This window comes from Plectropomus leopardus, chromosome 14 (genome assembly GCF_026936395.1).
Source record: "Plectropomus leopardus strain MGB_pleo_1.0 chromosome 14, ASM2693639v1, whole genome shotgun sequence".
In the NCBI taxonomy this organism is placed as follows: Eukaryota; Metazoa; Chordata; class Actinopteri; order Perciformes; family Serranidae; genus Plectropomus; species Plectropomus leopardus.
The window spans coordinates 31,825,161-31,842,848 of NC_142189.1; the positions used below are offsets into that span (position 1 = coordinate 31,825,161).

At 39.5% G+C, this 17,688-nt stretch overlaps 1 protein-coding gene across 1 annotated transcript; it reads left to right on the top strand.

Annotated features, from left to right (window-relative positions):
- Window positions 1-772: 772 nt before the first annotated feature.
- Window positions 773-16,495, top strand: gabrg1 (gamma-aminobutyric acid type A receptor subunit gamma1). Its single transcript, XM_088087550.1, has 9 exons — window positions 773-1,081; window positions 6,544-6,708; window positions 8,653-8,716; window positions 9,777-9,997; window positions 10,283-10,365; window positions 11,809-11,946; window positions 12,919-13,071; window positions 13,382-13,584; window positions 14,509-16,495. Exons 1-9 carry the CDS (start codon window positions 1,005-1,007, stop codon window positions 14,785-14,787), a joined length of 1,383 nt encoding a protein of 460 aa, XP_087943676.1. The 5' UTR covers window positions 773-1,004; the 3' UTR covers window positions 14,788-16,495.
- The last annotated feature ends 1,193 nt before the right edge of the window (window positions 16,496-17,688 follow it).

The window sequence follows — 17,688 nt, forward strand, 5'->3', positions numbered from 1 at the left end:
ATCATTACTGTTAGCATTATAACCTCATGCTGTCCTTTAGCATTTGATGCACACAACCAGTTACATCTGGCCACGCTGTCAAGTGACTCCACCACTGACAGAGCAGGAGCTCTCAGGAGCAGCTTGGACAAACAATGGGGTGGGATTTCATGTGACAAATCATTACTGGTTCATACGGTTACTGTATAGTAAGTATTTGGTGGCAACACAGTTTTCGTGACAACCATACCCAGTCTCTCCTAGATAAAGTTAAAAATTGTGCAGTTTTTCTCTATTTTCCCCTGTGTGTAGAGGCGAAAGGAGAGGCTGTGAAATAGAATTTAAAAGTTTACAGCCTCAAAAAATGTTTATAAGCTAGTAAATACACTCCTACATGAACAGTTGCCAAAAAATGACAACATCAAAAAAAAAAAAAAAAAAAAAAAAAAAAGATGACATTCGTTGGTTGGGGATTTGGTGAGGGGCTATGACCTTGAGCAAGGCACTGAATCCAAACTCCAACTGTTGAAGCTCTGTGAGGCTGACAGTCTGTGGTTTTCTGTCCAGTGGTCACCGGCACTCTGCATGATGTGGCTCTGCACAGAGGCTCCTGCACTGTAAATGATTTACACTGCAGCTGATGTGAATGTAAAGCACGCTTCATTTACATACCGTTTCCCTTCAGATCAGCGTGAACAATAGCGCATAACAATAGAAATGTGGAGCCTGAGCTCCGTGAGAGGAGCTCCGTGTGTGTGATACAGCAGTGAGCGCATGCAGCGTGTGTGAGAACCCAGCAGCAGCCTGTTAGCGGCACTGCAGATGGACTAAAGCAGAGTCAGCTCCCCGGCAGCAGCCTCGCTCACTCTGCCACATCCTCCCCCTCCTCACACACACCATGGACGCATCTCACACACCCGACCGTCGCTACTATTAAACCCCATCAGCTGCATCTAGACGCGATCGAAAACTCCCATTTTGCTTTCGGACACTGTTGTTTTTTTGTTTTTTTTTTCTCCCACAGAATGAAGCGGCTGTTTGTCAGAGCTGTGCAGGACAAAGCCATGAACCCCTGGTTGCTTCTGGCTCTCCTTGGACTCTGGTAAGTGTGCATGGATGTGAGGGAGCAGGGCTGTCTCCATCATGAGGAGAGGAGCTTTGTGAGGGGAAATGGTTGCAGATGTGGCCGCCTCCTCATGTCTTTGCCCTCGACGGGAGTCGCTGTGTTGTACCTGTGATCACAGGACAGCGGGTCATTGTGTGAGCCGGGGCCTTACAGGAACATGTTTGATCATCTGCCATGTCGGGAAATGCTGTGAAAACGAACCAACCTTGAGCCATATGTGTGCGTTTTCCGAAATGTGAGTGCATCGGAGTGCATTCTGAGGACAAAAACAGTGTGGCTTTATCACACCTGCATGCTGAGTTTTGTAGTTTTTATTCATACTGTCAGCCCTTATCTGTCTTCCAGCAGCAGAATGTTTTGTGAGCTATTGATGGCCGGATGATGGATGATTTTGTTCCTTGGAAGGCATCACTTAGCTGAGCCCCGGAGGGAGACCTGTGTCAGCTGGTCACAGAGGTGTAAATTGTGTCCAACAGTCAGGGCAGGCCTGCTTCTCCAGCTGAAAAAAAAGTGAAAATGTGAGGTAGAACTGCTGATCCGCTGAGTAGACATGTCTTTATTCAAAACATCATTCTGAATATTAGATTGTCACTTCTTTGAGGTGAGGTAGGCTAATGCACAATACACATCTGGAGCCTGAAAGGTATTGAGACTTATGAACGTCAGATAAAATAAAAATAACAATAGATGCTTAACCTTTTAAAACCAGGAGGAAATTTCTATGTGCTTCCCTCAGACACCCTTCACAATGTCATGTTTTCAAGTCTCACACCTATAAGATCTGAGGAAATGGGTGTGACCCCAGCCCCCCCCCCCGCCAAAAAAACATAGGAAATAAAAGCAATGTGGTAAGAAATGTTCCACAAAATGCAAGAAATCAGTAGATTTAGATTTTTTTTAAGCTTGAGAAAAATGTCTCGGGGGAAATATAATTATCTAAATGTCATATTTAAAATCATGTTACTGAATTATTACATTTTTTTTAACCCTTTCTTCTGGGTCATTTTCTTGTTTTGTTTGTTTGTTTTCAGTCAAAGACATTAACTTGATTCACATGACTTAAAATGGAGTCAGACTTGAGTCTCAATATTGATTATTTAGACTCAGCTTTAAAAAAACTTTTAAAAAATAAAAGACTCGCAACTTGACTCAATGACACGCGAATGACACCTGACTGCACTTTGACTTGAGTCTTTTGACTTGAAAATTCTTGATGCAAAGATTTACGTACTTCTTAAGATTTAAGAAGTAAGTCAGTTCAACAGTGCCACAAATGATTTCCTATGTTTTACATCAATCAAGTTTAAGGTTAACCTTAAAAAAAAAAAACATGTCACAACATAAAATATCACTTAAAAGGAAGAATGGTCTTACAGAAAATGTCTTACAAATTTGGAAAGACAGAGTTATAAACACTTGCTTTCCAATATAAGATGAGTTTACAACAAGACAGGACACAAACAAACAAAATTCATTTTTTTGTGATACTGGTTAATAAAGTTATATGCTACAGTGTCTGATTTACCTTTTTTAGTTTAACTGCAGTTGTTTTAAGAAATAAGTACACATTTTAAAAAGTATTCATGATTTTTGTAAATTTTCCCTGCTTCAGATCTGATTGATGGATGAGAAAAATAGTTGCAGAGTGAAAGCAAACTTTCAGACCCAGCAGAATAAAGTTTCACTTTTAATATGCCTGATGTTCTGCTGCTCCGTCTGTGCCCAGAGTACACTCTGCACTTTGAAAGTGTGGTGAAATGAATAACTGAACAATATATCTCAGCAGTATATCCACATCTATTTGTGGCACCAGATGTTTTAGTAGTGGTGGGCTGCAAATAAATGAATGTGTATGAAACCCTGAACTGGCAGTATTTTGGGAGTACATGGCTGAAATTACCATTCTTGAAGTCACACAGAACAACAAAAAATCGTGGTTTGTTTACTCCACACACAGTATGTGGTGTGTGCCATGCCTACTACACATCTGCCTTGGGTGATAATTTATGAAATAAGTTTCCAGATCAGTAGAACAGTGCTGTGGGATCGCTGCCACATCATTACACCAGCCACTGTTAGCGTAAAAACAGATACCTCCACCTTTCAATTTGCTGGAGAGCTCTGTGTCGTGATCCACTCACAGCTGGACGTCTGCCAGCTGCAGCACAGTCTGGGCAGATAATACAAAGGCTCCTCTGCTTTGTAGGTGTGCACATTTAACATGAATTCATGCAAACATTTCCTTCACAGAAAACTTTATTCCTTTATAAATAATTTTGTAAACATAATTAAGGGCTGCCTGTCGGGATTTGGTTATTAATATTATACAATGTGAACAGTGTGTCGGGAGACCTTTGGCTCTCTGACTTGGTGATCAGTGGTGGCTTTGTTGGTTTTTAGCTTGCCAAGCACTAGAACAGATGACAGTGAAGAAAAGTCCCTGAAGAAAAACACGCTGAGACAGACCGACCTGGTGCAGAATCGGTGAATCACCATTAAAAGGCTCCAGGACTCCAGTTGAATCAACACAACGAGTCGCAGTGAGGAGATTCAGTGGAACTCTGCCTTACCAGCTTCCGCTGTGCGATTTTAAACTTCAGCTGAACTCAAGCAGCAACCAGCTCATTGCTAGAGGCAGTGGCACAGTGTTACAGTCAGCTTGAGTTCTTCTAATGGCCCCCACAGGAAAACTCTGACTGTTCTGGAGTGAACAGTGCACGAAACTCCCAACATTTAACTCGAAATGCAAAGTCAGTTTCTTTCACATTTCAATATAGGGCTTGCTGATTGCTTGTGCCTCCACCGCTCTGCCTAGTCTGCAACTCCTTTAATGAAATTTTGATATTTTTTTGGCTCCAGAGTACATCAAAACCTTGAGGTTTTGCAAAAAGGTACAAAACTTTAACTCTGAATTATATAAACCTGACAAATAGAATTAAAACAAATTATCGTCAGGTGTAGAAAGGAATCAAGAACAAGTTTTTGTCATAGAGACTACTTTAAATTACATGAATCTCTCATATGCAAATGCCAATTGAAAAATATTGAAAAGGATAATTCTGAATCTGTTGTGATTGTCCATCCCAGTTCAAAGGCAAATCTCCTGCTTCAACTTTGACCTGTTACATTTACTCTAGTTGTGTGTCCAGAGTTTGCTTGTCCAATGTGGGACTATTGGTAACATTTCAGGTCATCCCATTCCCATTATACCACTACCTTGGTCAATGGCTCCGGCATCGGATACTGATGCAAATACTTTTTGTCGGGGTATAATATTTCACCGGGCATTGTCAGTTTATAAAGCCACCGGACAGCGTCAGTTTGAATTGCCCTCGGTATTGCTATATAAAGAGCTGGAAAGTCGCTATAGGGCAGGAAGGATGTCTGGTAGATGGGTCCAACCAACCCAGAATTTCCATGTAGGAGCCTGTTGTTGATTTCCCATGTGAATGTTGAGCCAAACCATGATTTTTTGTTTCTTTTCCTAATCTAAACATGTGCTTGTGTTGAACACATTAAGTGGAGTAGAAAGTCAGCCCAGTCTCATAGAAATACATGTAATAGACACCAACTCTTAACAACATATTACTTGGTGGTGGGCACAAACTACATTCAAACTATGTGCTGGCAACACAAAAACACAAATTAAGTAAAAAAAGCGAGAAATTCCACATAAGGTGGGCTGGAGGGGTGGTGGATGGGTCAAATATATCTGGACTTTGAACCAGCAGACCAATGTTTGTGTCTTGCATGAAACTTAGACCATTTGTAATCAACTTCATACATTTTTTGTGAAATGGTGTTGGAAGTTCTGTTGTACAACAAAATCAGAATGAATGTTGTTGGTTGTATGTTAGAGGGCATTTGATGTTTGGACAGACACAGACAGATTAGCAGTCAACTCTACCATCCTTCAGCCCTAATGCTGGTGAGGGAGGAGAAAAAAATACCCTAAATGTAAATGATACTAAATAAAACTGCAGAAAAGCTTTTTTTTTTTTTAATTTGTGATTCCCATTCAGTTGAAATTGACCTGATGAACATGGTTTAGCAGTGAAGCCTTGCACAGTATGATTTCTGTACCAAGGTTTATTTCTGCTGCACAGGGTTATTATACCATGTCCTTGGCATTAGAAGTCATCTAGGAAAGGGTAACCTCACAGCCTGGGCTGAACGCCAAGTCCTCGGGTCTCTTTACAGTATCAGGTCCATGTTCATTAACAGGAGAGCAGCGGCACACTTTGGCATAGACTGAGAGCTCAGCCATGTGTAACGGCCTGTAATAGAAACAGAAGAGCAGAGCGTCAGAAAACACATAAAACTGCCTAAGGCTCTGTTTCATTCCCAAGTTACATCCTAAAAGTGATGTTTTGCATTGGATTCACTAAGCTTTCTGCTTCTTTGAATCCACTGTATGTGACATATGCCTTATTTCCACTGCATGGTTTGGCTAAACTCAAATCACTTTTGGGACCAGGTGGTTCCCCCAGTTTCATTTAAAAATGGTGGGTTTATGCAGTGTCCCATGTCGTACTATTGACAATTCTCTCTTACCAATGAGTGGTCTGTATTATTTTAACTCCACCTTCTAGTATCGGCTCAGCTTGCTCGGAACCTCGATCAAAGTGGTACAAAAAAGGACCAGGTACTATCCACAACTTTTCTAAATGGAAAACCAAAAAAGAACACCTCCGAATGAGCGGAGCCATGTCGATAAGAGGCAGTGGAAATGGGGCTTAAGGCTCGCATTTGAGATGCCCTCAGGATTTTCCTACAATGACGATATGTTGGTTTACTTGATAAAGTTGTAAAAAAAGAAGATGATTGAAAAACAGGCTTTATATAAATTTCATGCTGATCCAAGAATAAACAGTCAGTGTTTGCAGAGACAGCTGATTTTGTTTGATGTTTGCTGAAATAAGCACAGAACAAATGCCTGCCTTATAAGCAGAATCTGACTTTCGTCCTTGGAGAGTACCATAGCCTGATATTGGTTAAAGCCGCAAAGAGGGCTATCTATACACAACATGTCTGCTACAGTTTAAACTATGGCCCTTACAATAAAAAGGGTTATTCCAGGGGACGCGCTGTGGCCCGACTACTTCTTAAATCTGGGGACGGACAGGAGCCTTGTATTCTGAAAGAGGACAGTCCTGATTGGAATACAAGGTTTAAGGAGATCAGACAGGTAGGAAGAGGCATGTCCTTTTGGAATTTTGTAAGTCATTAGAGGCACCTCACAGTCTGATCTGAAATGGATTTTTCCATTTGGATAAAATTCTTGCAGCACCTTTCTGAACCATTTAAAGACTACTAGTACCAGCACATGTAAGGCCTAACATCATAATGTTATAATAACCCAGTCTTGATAATACAAAGGCGTGAATTAGACTGTCATCAGCCATGTTTCTTACAATGTTTCTTTTTCCTCTTCACAGTGCAGCATTTGGGCCCAGTAAACAGGAAGAAGAGGACTATGAGGATGTGCCCATAAACAAGACTTGGGTCTTATCCCCGAAGGTCTATGAGAGTGATGTGACTTTGATCCTAAACAAACTGCTGCAAGGCTACGACAACAAACTGCGGCCTGACATTGGAGGCAGGTCGAGTTCATCCTCTGGAAATGTGCTTTGTTTTAACTCTGTTACCACAAAGCAGTGCAGTGTGGGTTATTGCCTCGGCATTGCACTAAAAACGTTCATGAGATGACAGTGTCAACTGCTGATTCTGCGCTATATATAACCTTGTTCAACTAGAATCAAAGTCTTTGTACTACAAATTAAAAACTCAAGTGATGAACTTTTGAGCCTTGCCATAATGGCTGCTGTTCATCAAAAGTTACAGATGTGACTGTAAGGAACTTAGAATGTGCATAATTAGCTCAAACAGACATTTAAAGGTTCTGTGTTTCTGTGCCTGTGCATTGTCACTTTAGATATTTCACAGTTTTACACACTGCCCATCAAAACATGTACTTTGCTTAGTTGTCATGAAACTGTAGATGATCCAACTGTCAAAGATACAGAGCACCTTTAAGACTCTTACCATTTTGCCTAGATAGTTTATTCTGTTCTACTGTGTTTGTTGTTCGATGCTCTGATTTTGAATTGCCAGCTAGTCATAGAAAACAGAATCTACAGTTTCAAGGCCATCGTACGGATGTTCATGAACACAGACTGGACTAGCAGAACACAATAAATGTTTATTAAGTGTTGTGTATAAAGATGATGGATGGATGGATGGATGGATGGATGGATGATGGATGGATGGAACATGCATTGGCAAATTGTGTGAAAAGGGATCAAATAGGTCATATGTTGCTGGAATATTTCTTTATCCCCAGAAATGTGTAGTGTTCAAAGAGTGCTGAGTCTTAGATAATGTGTTTCTGATAATAGATATATACTGTATTTAACAGCTTCTAAAGTATTGAAGTAATCAAGATTAGAACTGGGCATTAAAACAAACATTTGTTGACTCTAAGTGACACGATTGTTTCACCAACCGAATAGGTATTGTCATAGTAATATATTTATATACATTCTGGCATTTTTGCACAATTGTGTCCAAGTCTTTATGCCTTGCAGTCCTTGTACATGTCCTACCTCCCTGATAAATTATTGTTGACAGTCTGTTTTCTGCCACCAACTCCATTTCCACCAAGTATGGCTGGTTTGTAGTACCTTCAAACCAGCACATAACTAGTATGGACATGTACCTTAACTCTAGATCTGATTGCATTTCCACCATAGACAGTACTCTGAGTTGTTACTGGATAAATATAGTCAGTCACGTCACTGTTCTATTCAGCTTTTACTGTATTTCCTCTTTGAAGAACATCTGCTCATCATCAATCATCCACAGAACTATGGAGAAGAGCTGAAGTGTTTAGAGTCTCTGTCACAACTGAGCACTGAGTCCTTGTCAAGCAAGAGCGGTGATTCTCTCTTGACCAATAAATGGACCGAAGTGTTTCTAGCTCCACATTTTAGTATCAGATCAGCATGCAAGGTACCTCAACAGTGGGGTAATGAAAAGAGTGGAGTTTTTCTTAGTGACATCCACAACTTTGATGATGAAAATGCAAAAATAACCACTCTCATGTGTAACAAACTAAACTAAACTGAACCGAAGTGCTTAATGGAAACAGAGTTAAACTGCCCTGCTGCTGAGAATGGGGAGTTTTACCTCTACATTCTTTTCAGAGGGTGGCTTCAGAAGTTAGACCGAACTTAGATAAGTGACATCAGTTGGCACCAGTTTTTCAGGAAATTGACCACACTTGCAAATATCAATACAACCTGACTTAGCAAAAAAAAAGGAAAATCAACTATAACAATAGATTAAATTTGCTGACAATATTGGATGTGTACATTCAATCACCAAGCACTGTCTGGAGATTTATTTAGGGAGAAATGGGTCTTAACTTCAATAATATTGTGATGGGATATTGATTGTTGGATTTCTTTTTGGAATTAGCTAACAAACGGACAAAAGTTAATGCCGTTTATGTCAGTGCAATATGTCTTCTGTTATGTTTCAGTGAGGCCAACGGTGATTGAAACAGCTGTGTATGTCAACAGCATTGGACCAGTGGACCCCATCAATATGGTGAGACTGTGTCTTTTGATTTCTCTTTGTTTTTTTCTGTTGATATAAGGCGAATGGACCTACTGGTGTTAGGTAAACTATAGGCACAAGCAAAAATTAATGGTATTTTTACAGTCTTAGGAAGTCAACAAGAGTCATCCTCTGGGTACCATGAACATGTGCAAAATTAATGAAAATTCAGTCCATAGTGTAAAAATGTAAGTGTGAGTATAAAAGTTTATTATTTTAAAGTTTCTTGACATTGGTATTTTACTACAAGACTCTTAACTCAAGTCCAAAAATGAGTTTTTTGTTGTCCTTTTTTGTTTGTTCCAGAGCTTTTAACCTCTATCCACTGAGATGCAATTAAGAGTGCCAGACAAAGCTAGTCAGTAGACCTTGATTTTAGATTTTATTATGTGTCAAGTTTCATGGCTATCCAAACAATAGTTGTGGAGACACTCTCAAAAAAAAGTAGTGCTTTTCTAAAGATAAGAAGTCCTCACTAGTAACCAGTCATTCGGGTTCATTGTTTCGGAACCAAGAATATACATAATATATTTCACTGAATTATGTCTGAATTCTAAATTCATCAGATTTTTATGGCAATCTATTCAATCCAATAAAACATAAAACCCTCGTCTCTAAGCCTATTAGTTATAAGCTATTGTTAACAAGTGGCTAAATGGGACTACAGAACGTCATTACGCTGAACATCGCTTTATAGCCTCTTTATGGTGACAACACTGTAATTCTGGCAAATGCATTTAGGCTTAAAAACAATCATAACAGCAGTTTTCAGTGGTTATCTTGCTGAGCAAAACGTGTAAGTATCATAAACATTTGTCTGCCACAGAGCATATTTTCTGCACAAATCCAAAATCCAGTGAAGAAATCTCATTGGCTTTTTGTCCAAGGAACAAGGGTATTGCTAACTTCCAGGTTGGCCTAAAACAAAAATGCCATCCCTGCAACACCAGTTGCTCTTGAACTCTTAATACTACCATTTAGATATCTTTTTGTATATTGTTGTTGTTTTTTAAATAGCTGTCTTTGGATGCTTTTCCTAACTCTGTTGCAGGAATACACTATCGACATCTTCTTTGCCCAGACGTGGTATGACAGCCGACTTAAGTTCAACAGCTCAATGAAGCTGCTAATGCTTAACAGTAACATGGTAGGCAAAATTTGGATTCCCGACACATTCTTCAGGAATTCCCGCAAATCAGACGCCCATTGGATCACCACTCCCAACCGCCTCCTGAGACTGTGGAGCAATGGGAGAGTCATGTACACACTGAGGTAAGACAGTTATGCAGCCAGTTTGGTAACATTTTTGGAAGCCATTTTTTATGTTAAATTATCAACTGTTTGTTGTTTGTGCAGCTTTAGTGTATGCATCTGTTTTTTTATCATGTAGTTCTCTTTTAGGTGTCAGTCTCTTTAGGTGTGATTTAATGGTCTGTTTTCTGCATTTGTTGGTGTAATTACAGAGAAAATTTACATTTACTGTGTTCAGTCACATATGAGAGGGAAAAAACAATGCTGAGACTTGCTTTTTCTCTGTCACAATTCTGTTTTTGTCAGGTTGACTATTAATGCGGAGTGTTACCTTAAGCTGCATAACTTTCCAATGGATGAGCACTCGTGTCCACTGGAGTTTTCAAGCTGTAGGTGGTCAGACGCTTCCCCCCTCTCATTTTTGAACCTGCCATCTCGACTTCCGTAACATGCCCAGAGACAGGAGCTTCTGTGTGGGCTAGTATAGTGGCTAAGCCCTTGTTCCTTCTCCTTGCCAAAAGGCCCATCTGCTTGAGGCTGCCCTCTCTTAGCCTGTACCAATCTATCATCTGCTCCACCAGCGGAGAGAGGAGGTCACCCAGCCCCATTTTCTCTGGCAGACTTAATGAATTATACACCCTCTCCCAGTCTGATTCATGCTGTCTGTGTCATCCTTCATTCGTCTCTTGCATTGTGCTTCAGCCGCTCATGTCTTGTCGTGATTTTAATCTTCCACACTAGTGAAAAATGCAAAGACCATTTCATGGAGTTGAAAACTAATGTCAGAACCAGTACAGTCACAAAAAATCTCATCAAATGAGCACAAAACAGTGGAAATTTTATCAACAAAAACCACTGAAATGACTAAGGAGACCACACCAGAAAAAAAATTAAGTAGCTGTCATTTGTTAAAATGTCTAAAAGAACATAAATGTATCAAGCAAGCAAGTATCCTCTTGTAATTGTAGAAAAAATACTGTCTTTTTAGCAGTTACAGAAGTAGCGTGACATTGTAATACCAATGCAAAATCTTTACACAAGCAAGGTCTGATCAAAAGTCAAAGAATGTGACTTTAGTGAGGTAGAGCAATTACTTCCAGACCATATATATATAGTGCCCCAGGGATGGCGTTTTTCTGTAGTTAGCTTTATTCAAGTTCCCCCATCAAAAAAGCCTATGGGACTTTTCCATTGGACTTTGGATTATTACAGGTTTTGTTTAGCATGATGATCTTCCCATATGAACACCACTTTCAGGATTTTTGAGGCCTAAATACAGTTGCCAGAAGTAAAAAGAAAATGTTGGGCTATAAACAAACACTACAGTCGCATGATTTAACGTCCCCACTTCAACGAGGCTGTAAAGGCGTGACAACGTTCTACAGTCTACTTTGGCCACTTTTTAACAACCAATCTTTTTTAAAAAAACATAAGAGCTTCAAAGTTCACAATGGGGTATTTACTGATATAATTTATGTCATAAAAATATGTGAAAGTGTCATAAGCTTGTGTTAAAAATACACTGTACTTCTGCTAACCAAAAAAACATTCAAAAAAGACATTGGCTTTGACTTTCAGATGTGCTGAAATGCTAAGATATTTCTGGGTTTTATTACTAATTACTGGGAAACTCTAGTGCCAATTATATGTATTTGAAGACATCTTGCTCATTTGAAGAAATTTCATGAGACTGGGCAGGTCAGTTCCATCCTGAATGCTCCCCTTTGCCTTGCCATGGTACAGTGTTGCTTTCTGGTGTACTGTGCTCTGAATAACCAGTAAGCCTTCTAATTCATTTATTATTTTTCTGTGTTGGGGGATGGGTCCTGTAGATGGTTATCCCAAGAATGAGATCATGTACCGATGGCAGAGACGGGCGGTGGAGGTGGCAGACCAGCGCTACTGGAGACTCTACCAGTTTGCCTTTGTAGGATTGAGGAACACTTCTGATGTGGCGCACACCCAGTCAGGTGAGACATAACGGCCATGTCCTCTTACACATTGCGAGTGTCCACTTTTACACAAAACACTGATATGAGAAAAATTAAGACTTTCAATGAGTTTTAGTGAAAGAATGTTATCACATACAGTCATATTGTGCTGCATTTGTGTTACCATGGTTTAGACCAGTCCTTTTATCTGTGCAGTCTGATCTGTCTGTACATTTATTTTTGACAGTCAATCCATATTTAAGAAGGTACTTCACATTGAAAGTAGAAGGCTACTCTACAAGTTCAGACCTCTGCCAAAGCCAAATGCCTGATCTTACAATGTTCAAGGTGCACATGACTTCAGAACATCAACATAGCATCAAACAACAATATGTTATGTAAGGATATACTGGAGTAATGGCATATTGAGGACTGATAAAGTCACGCTACCTCTGTTGGTGTTGTAATCAGAGCTTCTCTGTTTTTTGATTTGGCAGCCAGATGTGAGTGTATGTTAGTGCATATGAGGAGACCAGGGTAGCTGGTGCTCATACGGTATATGGTACTCTCACTGTCATCACGGTAATAGGACAACATTGACCAGGAAGCATAACGCCCATCCACCAGGGTCCCAGCCAGGTCACTCTATGTTTGTTTTTAATGCCAGAGATGAGGGCCATGTGCAGGCAATCTCGACCCAGGAATCGACTAGGAATGTCACATATTGCAAAGTGAAAAATAATTTGTGGGTCCAACCCAAATTTAGCCCATACTTCACTCTTTCATCAAGTTTTATTTGAACTGGACCTGTGGTTTTTCCATAATTCTGCTGACAAACCTCGTAATATAAAAACTGCATTCTACCCCAATCATGTCATATTAGTAAACTAAAGTGGGCCAAACAAATTATATCTTCTATTTTATCCCGCCTTTCCCAAATTCTTTGAACATCTCACTTTACCCCATGGGCTTAATTATGTCTCTATATCTACCAATTTGTTTAACTTTTAGGGGAATATGTTATCATGACGATCTTTTTTGACCTGAGTCGGAGAATGGGCTACTTCACCATCCAGACCTACATCCCCTGCAGTATGATCGTGGTCCTGTCCTGGGTCTCCTTCTGGATAAACAAGGATGCTGTGCCAGCCCGCACATCTCTAGGTTTGATTTGTTCTTATTTCATACAGTTAAAGTGCAAATATGCCTTGTTCTGTAAATCATTGTAGTGGACAGCAATCTTTGAAATATTTCAACATGAGGAAATTAGATGCTACTATTTATGAAAATGCTTAAAATTTAATTTGCCTATATGAACACCAAAAAACACCTAAATGAATTTGAATGAATGTATCCAAATTTGAATGAGGCTTTTTTAGTCATGAATTAACACTGTAGAGAAATACTTAACATTTGAAGCCAAGTTTTTAGAGGCACCCCATTAGGAATTTGTTTTGTTCAACAATCTATTTAGGTATCACCACAGTGCTAACGATGACAACTCTAAGCACCATCTCCAGGAAGTCCCTGCCTAAGGTTTCCTATGTTACGGCCATGGACCTGTTTGTCTCTGTCTGCTTCATCTTCACTTTCGCTGCCCTCATGGAGTATGGCACTCTGCATTACTTCACCAGCAACAGACAGACCAAGAAGTCTAAAGCCAACAATAACACACAGGTACATAGGCATTCATTTTATTTCTTCTTTTTTTCTGTTTGACCAACTTATTGTCACACGCTCTAAAAAGGGCTCTTCCGGAAGAATGAAGGTTCTACCCATATCCATTTCCTTTGGAGGAATCTTTTTTCAAAGAACGGGGTCTTCAAGGACTATTGACAATATGGGTGTTAGAGCAAGAAGGTATTTGGCTTTTTTGTGTTCAATTCTAGTTAGTTGTAATGATTTCATGAAATCTCCACCCTCTAAAAACCTGATTGTGAACCAGAAGAAACTTTAGGAAGCCCGAAATATCATGGTTCATCATGGGATAACATGGTTCCCTTGGCCCCAGGCTAACCTGTTAAACTTATTCATGATTAGTGGGAGAGAGATCGATAGGTATGTTGTCACTTATTATGTTGTCACAGGTTGCACTTTAAGTGAAGAAAAACCTGCTATTTTTTGGTTCCAGCTGAGAACCAAGTATTGGGGTCCTGAACCAATTTATTTTGGTTGAAATGCTCTGAACAGTTCAAATGAGGTGTGGAAACCATAATGGAACCAGTTCCATGTTGGTGGAAAAGGGGGTAAAAAAAGGTTCTTGATGGAACTATTCATTGTTCTGTGTAGAACCTCTCATAAGGCATAAAATCTTTCAAAAATGGTTCTAGGAAAAACCTTTTACATTGGATTCAACCGAAAACCTTCTAAAAGGGTTTCAGGGGAAACCTTTCTAAAAAGTTTTAATAGGAATCAAAAAGGGATCCTATGTTTTTCGTTATCACCTCTGTATCTATGAATGAAAGAATGAATGACCTCATTTTAAACCAGAAATTAAAACAACATATTGAAAAAACAGCAAAAGTAACAAGAAGGAATCAAAAGGAGTAGGTAGAAGTAAAACTTAGAAGAGTGTAGTAAAATACTTTTCTTCCAAAACAGAAAGCATCCAGCATGGTGAATATCCGACCTGGCACGTCCCTGCTGCAGATGAACAACATCGTGCCCTATCACGAAGAGGCTGACTATGCTTACGAGTGTTTGGATGGAAAAGACTGCACCAGCTTCTTCTGCTGCTTCGATGACTGCCGCTCAGGTGCCTGGCGTGAAAACAGGATGCATGTAAGGGTTTCCAAGATTGATTCTTACTCACGAATATTCTTCCCCACTGCTTTTGGCCTTTTTAATCTGGTTTATTGGATAGGTTATCTGTATCTATAAAAACAAGTACCTCAAAAAAGGACGACTGGAGTTTGACATCTGCAAGCATTTCATAGTAGCACATCTGCTCTTGTAGCATTTGGAAATAATAGCTTCTTAGCATTTTAGAAAGTAAATTAAATCTAAAGACAAAATGACAGTGCCTTGTTTTTATCTGTGCTAGGAATAAGGCATGGAAAATGAGTGATGGCAACTATGTTTCTCAGTCTGCCCAACACCTCACTCCAGAGCAAGACAGATCAACAACTACTGATTAATATGCCATCAAGTATAGTATGGACAGTCATTGTCCCGAGTCAATAACCCCTAATGATTACGGTGACACGTTGACCTTTTTATCTAGAACCAAATTACATGAAATGACAAAGCTTTTAAATAGCTCTGCTTAAAGGCTGAATTTCCATGAATTATTTCTGAACATTTATGGTAGCCAGGGGAGTGATCCCACTCTTTATGACCCTTAACTCTAAGATGACCCTGAGATACTTGAGGTCCTTCCCTTGTGGCTCTGACCAACCCAAAGAGGGCAATGCACTGTTTCCTGCAAAGTCAGCACAGCAGACTGTCTAGTAAATAATAAGCCCTTGGCCTTGTGCATATGCCAATTTTGCTGGTGTTTGTAATTGCACCATTAAAACACAGATATTTACATTAAGGCCAACAACTGTAGGTAACCTAAATAACTCTATATGGCTAAACAAAGTTTGTCCTTTGACAGTAAAAGTGCTTCATAATATTGGCTAACCCACATACACCCGCCTACATAATTTTTCTTTAGTGTATCTTTTACAGGTAAAATAATCCCTATTTCGAATCAGGAGTGTAGTGCTGCCCAGCTGTCTTTTTTTTCCAAGTGAGGAAATACAACATACGCAGTTCAGAGATTCTGGTTAAAATTAAGGTGCGTTGATTGGTTAGCAATGATGACACAAGCTTTGAGTAACATGCAAGAAAACATTCCACCTTAAAAGAAAACCTTTGTGTAGCACAGTAAATTTATCATGTTTTATCTGTCTATAGCTGCTAACTGTTAACTTATAACTATAAAAAGGCAGCATCCTTTCATTTTTTGGAACAGCTAAAAAGGAAAAGTTTACCATTATGAAAGGTAAACTAAACAACAACAGAACCATGCAGTTCCAGGCCCACCTTGGGCCAGCTAACCAAGCCCTAAAGAACAGCACCAGGCTTTAAAGGAAATTTTACTTAGTGGTCAAAGGTGGAATTAAACTGTTCGGGTCTGTCATGTGCCATGGGGCCCAAAAAAGAATATTTTCCCCATTCATTTACATGGGGAAGAGACATTAATCTTTTTTTGAGTGTCAAAATCCCCTCAAAATGACTGATCCATTCGATTCAATAACATTTGGAAAGTTCAGAAGAGCCACAAGATTGACTCATTTTATTCCCACTCAAGTTAGCAGTGCTAAACTGGAAGGTAGCCATTCAGCCAGTGGAAGCTTCCTGCTTGGCTGCACTTTGGCTATGCTCAGATGCTATAATTCTCTAGGGAACTTGCTGTATGGGCCCACCATGCAGAGGATTCAGGTAATTTCACAGCCTGCCTCAGATATTTTATCCAGGTCTCTTAATACATACATGTAGTGGTTTGGCCTCTACTTATGCTAGCTAGCTAACAAGCATGGAGAAGGATCCAGGATCCAGGACAAAATGCATATTGAAAAAGGAAGGGTGCGTAAACTTGCCACTGTAGGAACAATCGTCACATAAACTTCTAAACTTAACACATCTTAACCACCCACATGCACACAGAGGTACACTCCAGTACTTAAAGAAATAGCACTACAACCCTGTTTTGGATCAAGGTTGTCAAAACCCAGAGTCATAGTCAAACCTAAAAACTACCCATAGCCGCTCTGACCCAAGAAATGTTTGCACAAGTAAAACTCCAGTCTACACAGAGGAGATATTGCCATCAAACCTGAAAAAACAGCCCAAATGTTTGTTTACTCTTTGCCACCGTGCTATTGATATGTTGAGAAGCAGAAAAGAGGGGACGCATTGCACGTTGTTGCTGTAATTTGGAAGGGACGGGTAGTGTTCTCTCTCTTAATGTTAGTCCCTGATTTTCTGAGAGGCTCTTAGGGTTTATATTCTGTTTAGTTTCCAAAATGTCTTTTTTTCAGTTTTGCAGGAATTTTGGGATTCAGGGCGCTATTGGTCACTATAACACATCCAGAGAGCATAAATACATGAACAACTCCCTTGTTCATAGTGTTCTATTTTTCTAGGCAGCACCTCACAGCATTATGATAAGTGAGGTCAAACTGGGCCCGCCTCTGCTCAGAAGTTACTGCATGGAATGAATTTGTAACCTTGCTCAAACGGTGAACTGTCATGTACAACAATGGTTGTTTTTCAAGCAGCCAGATTTTCTACTCAGATGTATCATATGTTACAAAAAGTGATAGAATTTTCATTGATGGACTGTTCAGGCAAACACTGATACACTCTCAAAAACATGTCAGCTCTGGATTTCAAAGCTTCATCTCTAAATTGTAGATTTGCTCTGTGAACAGGCTTGAGAAAATAATGTCCTTTACTATATAGTTCATGAGGGACTTAAATATTTATTTTATACAGTTCTGTTAAACAAACTAAAATTCGAGAAATTAGTATTCACTCTAAATATTTCCAGCAACATCTGCAAATTACATTTTCACTAGTGTGTGAAAGGAAGAACTGACATTGATAGACTTAAAGGTGACCCCCCCGTTATTTTCAGCTATACATCTGTAGAGACACATTGTACATCATTTCTTCAGAAATGGCAGAGGTTCATAAAGTTTTTATGTTTGACATTTTTGTATCCAGGTTGATTTTAAAAATTCTGGACAGTAAAAAAAAAACAAAAACAAAAAAACATGACATGCAATTAAT